The sequence below is a fragment of the Drosophila innubila genome, chromosome X (assembly GCF_004354385.1).
Source record: "Drosophila innubila isolate TH190305 chromosome X, UK_Dinn_1.0, whole genome shotgun sequence".
In the NCBI taxonomy this organism is placed as follows: Eukaryota; Metazoa; Arthropoda; class Insecta; order Diptera; family Drosophilidae; genus Drosophila; species Drosophila innubila.
This window is the reverse complement of record NC_047626.1, coordinates 33,255,547-33,265,937: the sequence shown is the minus strand read 5'-3', so window position 1 is coordinate 33,265,937 and position 10,391 is coordinate 33,255,547. Positions and strand designations below refer to the sequence as shown.

Below are 10,391 nucleotides of genomic sequence, written 5' to 3'. Positions count from 1 at the left end.
TGTTAATTGTTAATTTTTTTAAGGTTATATTTATTACATTTCTTTTTTAAAGGCAGTTTACAATCTTTGTTTCTTTTTTTTTTTCTAAATGTTGTTATTTGCTAATCTTTTCTTAAGTACTGTTGAATAAATAAATTGCGGTGGTTCTTGTTATTACTTTTGGGTATTCATGTGTTTGTGATTTCCTTTATAGATTATTATTATACATATAAAAATTATACAATATTTTTTGGATGATACTTTTAGCTTAAAAAAATATCACTAACCATAATCGCAGTAATGAAATATAGATTAACTAACTTTATGTTTTTTGTTTCCAACATGATATACATATAATTTGCGTGTTTTTCAATTTAAATGTATATTACATGCGTAAGTTATATAAATTAATCATCTAAACTTTAGATTCTAAAGCAAAAATAAGATTTATGCATTAGTTAAGCTTATACGTTCTATGATGTTTTGTTAAAATCCAGACGATTTCATAAATTTTTAAATAAATTTCCCAATTTAGTTTAATTTCCTGTCGTGCGACAAAAACGGTGTTGATTCTTTCCTTGTTTAATATGTACATGATTGGCTACCCAATTTCAGTTAGGATACTTTCGACTAGCCGATAGCATCTTAAAATTACCTTCATCTCAGGAAATCGTTGCGAGACTTTGACAGACTCAGAGGCAAGCTAAAAAAAACTATTGGACTCAACTTATTTTTCCACAGTTTCGCGGTAAAGCTAAACGGACCGGTTATCAATAACCACTTTATATATAGTGTCACATTGATTCATGAAGATGTTTGCTTAAATGTTGTCGTCGTTGCCAATGGCGCCGCTGCAATCAGCAAGCACTGCTTCGGATTTGGAAGTTTGAAGACGCTTTTCGCAATAAAGACTACCAACTGGCTTTGCCATAGATGCTGCTAAGCTTTTTGTTACATTAAAGTATTGTAGTTCGGTCCCGATGTCAGGTGATACGTTCGAATAAGCGCTTATTTGGCGCGCAAGCTCTTGATCCTTTATTCGAGTTGTGAACGTTTGATTGCGATCAGTGATGGGAAACTTATTTTTTGTACAACTCAGATCTAGCTCCAATGTATAAAAGCGTCCGCGCGTGTACTGACGATTATCGTTCTCCGCATTAGAACATGACGTATTGTGTAGTGGCACTTCAGCATTTGAGGAGGGCAGCGGCTGCTGTTGACTGTTGATGGCACATGTGCTGCTCCGATTGCTCATAGCGACGGGATGGGTAGTGTGTGCGGTAGTGCAACTGCTGGTTAACGTGTCAGTGCCGCTCCCATCACAAACATCTTCGTCATCATCGTCACTGTACATGGCGTCATCGGTCGCATCATCAATGTGAAGCTCATTAGGCATAACCGTGCGTAGTTTAAATGCTACGTAAGCTTCTTCTGGTGTCTTGTTTTTGTTAAGACGCGGTGATTGGTCCACAAGTAGATTTTCCCAGCTGGTCTCATACACGCTCGCAAGTGGTGCTGTCGGTTTCGGTTTCAGTTGCGCTTTATGCAACAGTGACATCGTTGCACTCAGCGGCGTCGACGGCACCGCACCAGCAGTTATTGCTGTTGTTACAGTTGGTGCTGTTGATGCTGGTATTGTGGATGACGAAGATGAACGAAGTGATGAGCAAACGAAGGCAAGTGTTGATTCTAGGTGATCAGCGGCAGGCTGCTTGCGGGAACTAATTATAAGCTGAGGCTCCACGTAAAATGTACAAAAGTTGAGGTCAAGAAAGAGTTCCTGTAAAAAACGCCGAGCACTCATTCGATAACTGCTACGTCCGAGAGTCTTGCATGACTCCGAATATAAGCAAATGTCCTGAAAGGCGTGTGGATGCTTTTGCTTCAACTCCAGCAATACTAATTTTGACTGCTTTGCACTGACCGGATTAGCAAGGCGCTGCACATGGTATAATATGGAAGTAGTCAGCTTGTCCGGTAGACTTTCATCGCTAATTATGCTTTTCGGAGAGTGAAAACCCTTGTCTTCTAGCTGCATTGTACTACTATTGGGCTTGCTAGAAGAAGTCTTACATGCAAGAGCCGGACCTGCCGGACCTGCCGGACCTGCCTGCATGCCAGCAGCCACAACCGCCTCCGTTGTACTACTATAAAGTTTACAAGGAGCCAACGAGCCGCTATTAGTGTTGATGTCCTGAGCATGCGTTGATGTTTGAGCTTGAATTCGTTGCTGACGCCTCGACCGCGTACAATAAAGACACTGACTACGGGCATGCTTTGCACCCTGCTGCCATTTTAGTGGCTTACGACTAGCCGATGAGGACACATCAGATATTGAGGATATTACCGAAGACTCGTCCCCACCATCATTGTTCATCGAATCGTTAAGAAACGTTGAGAATTGTGGGCGTACGTTACAAAGATTAAATCCCGATAGATCCTGGTCAATTATATCACATGAGACATAAGTCCGGTTCAGATTACGCGTTGGAAACAAATCAAGTGCATTTTTAGGCAGACATATACCCGCGTAGCACGGACCCTGGAGATCATTTGCTGGCAGGAACCTGGGGGCATTTAGTGTAGGCAACGGGACTTGCAACTGTTCCGAGGAAAGACGTCTGTAAAAATTCAATGAAACGACAGTTAAAATTAATTTTAATTTTCTACATTGGTTTACAATATTTAAAACAGGGGTGCTATACACACGATGCACATTTGTTTTTGTTGTGCATGTGTTTATGGAAGTGTGTGAGCTTACACATTAGTAGGCTCCTAGTGCACATTGACAAATTACACAAACAATTTTTGACTTTTCGTTATCCGTCCCTTTCGATCCTTTCAAAACAAAAACAGTTTTACGCATTCGCTCTCTTTCTTTTTATTTTCTGACATGTCGCCGGGCTTAGCAACAACAATTTCATAGATTTTGTTGTTGCATGAGTGACTTGTCGCTAATCCGAATGTAGTTTGTTGTTGCCTTATTGTTTCGTATACACTGAAAACGAAAAATTCGCATTTTTTCATTTGTAATTTAATTTTTCACTTGAAGAAACATGCTTCTATTTTTTTCCAGTGTACACATTGAAACAAAAGAAAATTAAGTTTCATGTGTGCGTGCGATTTATTTTATTTGGATTGGTGCGTGCACATCCATAAGACAGTTTTGAGCATACCTGATTTAAAACAACACAGAAAAATTATCTTCGGCACACCAAAGAATTGATACCCTTGTATGCAACATTCAACTGATCGTTTCTACATATATATAATCCTCATTACTTGAATAGGACACCCTGTACACTCTCTTTGCAATTGCTGATAAGTCAAAAGCGGAATGATAAAAAAAACGGTATTTATGCACATTTACTTTGTGAAATTTTTATTTATCTATCTCAGCAACAAAATGCAAGTTCTGGAAAAGAGCCGTTGCAACTTGCTGAAATTGAGTCAATTTTTTTGCGGCACTTGAATAGAACATGCGTTTAGTTTAATCGTTTACTTTGGCACGAGCACACAAAGCTTTCGTTGGTCGAATTTTTTTGTTATTTTTGACTACAACCTTTAATACAATTTTAAAATGGGTCGAGGAGAATCCGTAACCGATGTGGAAAAAGGACAAAAAAGGCATACGAGGACTCTGGCTTCTCACAATTCTTAAGTCAAGAGTCTGAATATGGAAAAAACATGAATGCGGAAAAATGTGGCATATTAAGAAAAGCATCAAATTTTCACGACTCTGTGCGAAAACTCGTGAAAAATGTGGAGTTTAAGCAAGTCTATCCCCTGTCCTTCGGGTTATTTCGAATGCAAGAAATCTAAAGAGATTAAAAAAAAAAAGAAGAAGCCTTCTAGAAAAGGGCAAAGACTAAGTTTTGCCCGCGAGCATGTGACCTGAACCTCGCAGTGGCATAGTGTGATTTTTCAGACGAAAAAAAGTTTAGTTTAGAAGGTCCAGATGGTTATAGGTACTATTTCTGTGATCTCTGAAAAGTACCCCATTATTTGGACCGGCTGCATAGCTGGTATGGGGTGCCATTTCCTTCTATGGCACCTGTAAACTACAATTTCTGTCATCAACGATGAATGCGGTGTGTATACCGTAGAAAAAATCATAATTTTCGCCTGTGGTTCGATGCTGCCTGAGAAGTTTGAGTTATTTGATAACAGGGCACATCGAAACAAAGATACTAAAGCATTCGAGACAGGACTCAAAGCCAGACAGGTAGGGCTAAAACTTCTCAGCTATTGACACTGGTTTAGAGTATTTGAGTTACATACATTTGCACAAAACTATTACACTCCATTTTGCGAATTTTTAAGTAAATTTTAAATCAGCGACCATAACAGTTAAAATTATTAATATAAACATTATAAAATTAAAAGTATATGTTGATTTTTATAAAAAAAAAAATTAAAAATAACTTAATTTTCGATAAAAAATAAAAGTTTTGAAATAATAATTAAATTGATATTTTTATTAAAAAATCAATAACTTTTAGTTTTAAATTTTTTTATTAAAATAAAAAAGTTATTTAATTTTTATTATAAAAATTAATTTTGAAAAAAAATTGTTCTTAAATTTTTAAAATAAAAAAATTATAATTAAATAATTAAATGTATATTCAGAAATTAAAATGATTTTTGATTAAAAAAATTTAAAACAAAAATTTAATCAAATATCCTTCGAACCAAGTGGTGTATTTCAAAATTCTAAAAATATTTATCATGTTGGGAAAGTGGCCACTCTAGGCGAGACTGACGCCAGCGTAGAGATGCTAGAAATATATCAAGGAGATGCCAGAGATATGTCAGGGGATGCCAAGCAGACACAGGAGTGTACTGTTGTCCATGATAAAATAAGTATAAGGTGGTCTCGACGGCAGCCGAAGCTTGTTCGTTTAATGTGGTCTCGTCGGCAGCCGAAGCATAAGCTAAGGGAAAATTTTCCGACGAGACCACCTAATGATTATTTCATCATGCTGTCGTGTCTTTCTCTGACCGACTCTTGGAGCAAGCACATCGTGCGAATAGTATCCAAAAAATTGAGACATTAATAAAAATTGTCTTTAATAGTAATTTAATATTCGATTTGTGCGATTTCAGTGGTTATGACATGGCTCAATACCTTTTATGGTACATCACACGTCCATGAAGGGTGTATATGAAGGATATTTATGGTTTTGGTATATACGTCCTTTAAGGAAGCGTGATGTAATATATCATATGAAAGGTATTGAGTCACATTTTCCCATTCATGCAGATCATTTTTTCACGTTTAATTATTTAAACACATAACTTTTATTTAAGACCCAGCTTTAAATCATACACTTACGTGAACACATTGAGCATATTCTGTCGGTCCAAATTTCGCACCTTGATTCGACGGCTTGACTCGCCCCAGGAGTATTTACGTGGTTGTACCTCAGCACGATCAACAATGTCGATAAAGTCGTAAAGCTCCGCTGCCGATTCGGAAAAAACTGGACGACTGTGGGCACGCAAAGAGCGCAGTTGTGCATAACCTTTTATGGCTAACGGGCTAAGTGCGGGTGGTAAAAAGCTTGTGCCTAACAAAGAGGTGCGACGTAGAAGTTTTGCTGCGTCTAAAGTCGGCAGCTCTAGTAGATTAGACATGCTTGGTATTGGACTCAAAGGAAACTGTTGAAAGTCGCTCATGTTGGCAGCAGCGGCGGCCGCTGCCGTTCTGCCAGTTACCGACTCACAACTGCTAACACCGGAAGTGTTCGAGTCCGTGCAAGAATTGTAGCGTATGCGATGTTGATAATGTATAGGACAGAAAGCGACGCCAGGCGCACCGCAAAGAAGACTAATTACATCCGTTGTTTTGGACTCAGACAGAGAGCGCTGGTGTTTGCCCTGGCGGATATTGCTTCCTTCCGGAAGAGTTTTCGATTTGATCGCCACTCCGCCGAAAGTTTGTGGTCGACTGAATGGGAGCTGCTAATTAAAAAAAGGAGGGTATAATATTGATATGTGAAATTAATAAAAACATTTACGTTAAGTTTACTCACTTCTTCGACAGTCGTCCGGACACTGTCTGTGGTTGTCGTTGTCGTTGTAGTGGTGTTTACATCATGTAATTGCTGATTGTTGCAACTGCCTCCAAGCAGCAAGTTCCAATAGCTTCCAGTATAATAGGAACCATCAATTTGATCATCGATGCCTGTGTAGTTATATGGCGGCATATCCTCATAATGATGACGCACCGGTGTATACTGAGTTGAAATCCAATCCTCTGGCTGGTGTACTGGCCACATTGTGTTCCGATCGTGACGCACGCTAAGCCAGTCTATAAATGCAAAAGATCTATAAAGCTTCCTGTATATGTTGATATATGTAGGCTTTCTTGTTTAATAGATTTGTATCACTGCGGACAGCAGTTCGCGTTAGTGACGAAAGCATCACGAAGGGTGCGAAAGGCGACTAACAATATATACAGCTAAGTTGGAAAATTTGAAACGACTGTCCGATCAGATCGAGTTATATACCGATCGAAAGGTTTAGTCTTAACTTACAAAATGGCATACTTAAACTTTTCTAACCAACCTGGGTCATGAGATACGGGGGTGTAAGTGGGAGGGGGAAAATTTAAATGATTGCAGCTAATGGGGCTGTTGGGGCCTTTTTTATAAATAAATAAATAAAATATAAATTAATAAAAAAAAAGGCGAAAATTGGCATTCGGCACTGCGCAAAAAGTAATTTTTATGTACAAAGAAGCTCACCCTTTTTGCTCACAGTGCACAATGCCAATTTTCGCTTTTTTTTCTTAATTTATATTTTTATTTAAAATTTTTAGATTAAACTAAATTTTGTTCGTCACAAAATTGGATATCAGAAATTTTGGGGCTAAAAATTGCTTTCGTCACTAGACTTTTACCTCGTGTAGAGGTTTTTGTGGTATATCTCTCTCTCTCTCTATGTATGTTTTTCACTCTGTTCCGTTCTCATACACTCTTCTATAACACTAGGCAACAGCCAAAAAAATTAAAAGAACCAAACCCACTCTTTGGATAGATTTGTGACCCCATATTACGAAAACAAATTTTTTTTTATGGTGAAATTTTTTTTTACAATTTTTTTAAAATTCTGCTTTTTTTTCGTACCTTTTTTTTTAGAGGTGCGCCCACTTTTGTCATCATTACTCGAGAATGACAAAAGCTTTACTTTTTCTGAAAGCTAAAGGATATATCTATAATTCATTAATGCAAAGTTAAAGATTTAAACCAGTAGTTTAAGAGACATTAATTTTCGAATTAAGAAAATTTTGATTTTTTGTTTAGCTTTTTTTATAGATTTTTTTTATTTAAAATTTTAGGATTAGTCGAAGAAAAATTTATTACATTTTATTTTCTATTTTATTTACATAGCTGCATTAAATAACGCGTCGTTTAAGATATGATTATTAAAAATCTATGGAGAGACTGCTAAGTAATTAGCATATAAACAATGCAACAAGTTTTACGCAGAGGTTGATTTTCGACTGATCGGTCACATGGAAGCTATATGTTATAGTGGTCCGATTCCAACCAAATTTGGACAGGTTGTAAAGGGCAATAAGAGGTTTAAAATTTGTAAAATTGGTACAGAAAACTTAAAAAATAAAAAAGTTTTTTGTATAAAAGGTTGCTTATCGACCTTTGTATCGATCGTTCCTATGGCAGCTATATGATATTCGGAACCGATTTGAACCAAATCTGGTTGGAATGTACAAAACCAACATTAATGCATCTTCTATCAGTTTGGTTAGGATGTCTTAAAAAACAAAAACACTTTTTCATATATGATATAGTGGACCGATTTAAACGAGCTTCGGTCAGGATGGACAAAACCAAGTTATAGTGGACCGATTTGAACCAAATTTGGTCAGGATGTATAATACCAGCCCAGATGCATATTCTATTAGTTAAGTTCTGATATCACAGCAAACAAAAACTTTGTTCATACTTAAACTTAATTTTCGATTGGGGGGTCTGCCACGACCCCTTCTGCCTGTTACATACACTCTGCCAAACACATTATACCATTTTTTGCCCATTTTCAATGGGCTCAGGGTATAAAAGGCCAAACTTTTAAAAATTCGAAGAAAAAAAATCTCACCATAAGAAAAAAAAATGTTTTTTGTCATATGGGGCCCCAAATCTATCCAAAAAAGTGGGTTTGGTTCTTGTAATAGCCAAAAAGTACAAAATTGTTGCCTAGTGTATTCCTTGGAATTACAATTTAGGGCACAATTATTTAACTTCAATTTATACGCAATAGCCCACCCGGTTGTTTAAAATTGAACTAAATAAATATTGAATCAATTTATTAATTATATAAATTGTAAATTAACAGTCAACATTGGTGACTTATAAAGCGATGAAAAAATACAAAATCAATGTAAACTGTTGCCAATACTTTTGTCCTATGAAAACACGACTTCTTGTAATTAAAAAATATTAAATATCTTCAATAAGCACTGAGTAATTAGCAATAATTGGTTAAGATTTGAAAATATTTATCAGTTAAGTATTAAAAAATATATGTAAGTTTGATCAATAATTTACTACATATGTGACAAAAATCGGCAATAGCTCGAGTAATCAGGAAATTGCCAAGACTTTGGCCCATGAATGTATATTTTATTTAACATATTCCGATTTATACTCACAAAATTAAAAGAATATACATGTAAGACTCATAACTTACTTAGCTTAAAAAGCAAGTTGGCGCCCGCTTGAGTGCCTGCTATTAAGCCCAATCCACTGAAGCAAGTAGCACGCACCGAATAAACTTCGCAATTCGTCACGAGAAGTATGAGCTTTTCGTAAAGTCTAAAGTGATATAAGTGATGTTTTTAGAAAAATATGTATGTAAGTCATGGATAAAAATATATAAACTTATTTACCTAGCACCAAGTTCGACAAAGTATTCAATACCATTGGAATGCGTTGAAGCGTGACAGAGTGCCCAAATAGACGCTTTCAATTCAAGGCATTCGGCATCATCGTTGCATTTGCCACGACTAAGTATCTCGAGAAGATGGGTTAGATCAGCGTGCTTACGAAGCGCTGTCATGCCCTGCGTAGTTTGCACCATTTGACCATACAAATGCGGCGCTATGTTGGGTGGAACTAATAGCATTCGCTGATTGCAATTGCGCCTGGAGTAATAGCCATCCTCGTTGCGCACGTGAAGCGTTAGACTGGAGTGCGTATCGGCCTCGACGAGCAGCACATAGCGTTTATTGTAGCCATTTCGCCAATATTTGATCTCATCCTCTATGTGTGCCTTGCTGCTATTTAAGCCACGTGAAAGTGAATAAAATCGCGACATGAGAAGACGCCCCACATCGCCCAGCTGCCTCAAATTGGGCCATAGGCTAACAATTTCCTCCAGATAATATTTATCATGGCATGCCTCCTCTAGCACATCCATGGCGGCCAGTACAACACTTCGATCCGTATCCTTGGTTTGCTGTATAATTAGTGGAAGTCCCCATACCTCAAAGTTGGGCAATCGCGCGCGTAACAATACGGTCAGAAATTGTGTAGCATATAATCGTCCACTACGTGTTTTGGCTAACGTTAGAGCCTTTTCGAGAACCTGACGCGGCAACTTCTCATAGCTATAGTTTAGACCAGAAACAATCAGCTTTACATAACACACATGATCTGTATGCCGGACTAGCGTAATCAGACTAACGGAAGACAAATACAGTTGTTATATTTAATAAATGCACTCAATCCTTATCCTAGAGTACTTACTATTCAAATACGGTTGTGTTCTTAAGCACCTCGATGCCCTTATTGCTGTGACACATTCGTCCAATGTAGAGAAAATACTGCTGACACATTGTGTTATTCATATGCTGTGGACTAAATAGACAGTCATGGGCACGACTTGACGTCGTCACTACCAGCAGATGTTGGCCTATATCCGAAAAATAGTCAGTTATGTAGCGCATACATTCGAGCTGTAATATATTTCAATATCATACTCAGGATAAAAAAAGCCAAGTTCAGACATAATACCAGACATTACCTCGCTGCTGTTTAGCAGTACGTCAATGAGGTCAAGGCCAGCATTCACGTAAGCTGGCAGTGCCTGGCCAGGAACAAGATCTTGATGCGAGAAACGATTATTGCTGGGCTTAAAAAAGTCCACCAGACGTTTTAGGAACTTGTTCAGGAATTTTCCTGGCGAAAAGTCAAGCTTTCGTATTAAATTCGACTGCAAAAAAGATAAAAGCTGGGATTAAAACCGGCCATTGTAAAATATGAATACATTTTTAATCAACATTTCTTTATAATGAACGAAGTTTTCTTAATTAAACTTTAATAATATATATCAAAAAATTTAAAAGATGGCTAAATTAGAAGTTGATGCCTTTTCTCACAAATCGT

The 10,391-nt window shown here is 37.2% G+C and overlaps 1 protein-coding gene across 3 annotated transcripts in view; it reads right to left on the bottom strand.

Annotated features, from left to right (window-relative positions):
• Positions 1 to 73: 73 nt before the first annotated feature.
• The window catches only part of LOC117794282 (rapamycin-insensitive companion of mTOR), a 28,309-nt gene continuing 17,991 nt past the window's right edge, over positions 74 to 10,391 (bottom strand). Inside the window, exons 6-12 of one of the 3 annotated variants that reach the window (XM_034634881.1) lie at positions 10,030 to 10,218; positions 9,753 to 9,961; positions 8,894 to 9,685; positions 8,695 to 8,819; positions 6,015 to 6,292; positions 5,315 to 5,943; positions 74 to 2,600 (exon numbers count right to left, since the gene is read on the bottom strand). In XM_034634881.1, the coding sequence (XP_034490772.1) occupies positions 800 to 2,600; positions 5,315 to 5,943; positions 6,015 to 6,292; positions 8,695 to 8,819; positions 8,894 to 9,685; positions 9,753 to 9,961; positions 10,030 to 10,218 (4,023 nt within the window). In that variant the 3' untranslated portion in view covers positions 74 to 799. The remainder of the gene's footprint in view (positions 2,601 to 5,314; positions 5,944 to 6,014; positions 6,293 to 8,694; positions 8,820 to 8,893; positions 9,686 to 9,752; positions 9,962 to 10,029; positions 10,219 to 10,391) is intronic. The other 2 variants (XM_034634890.1, XM_034634898.1) reach the window with 2 other exon arrangements.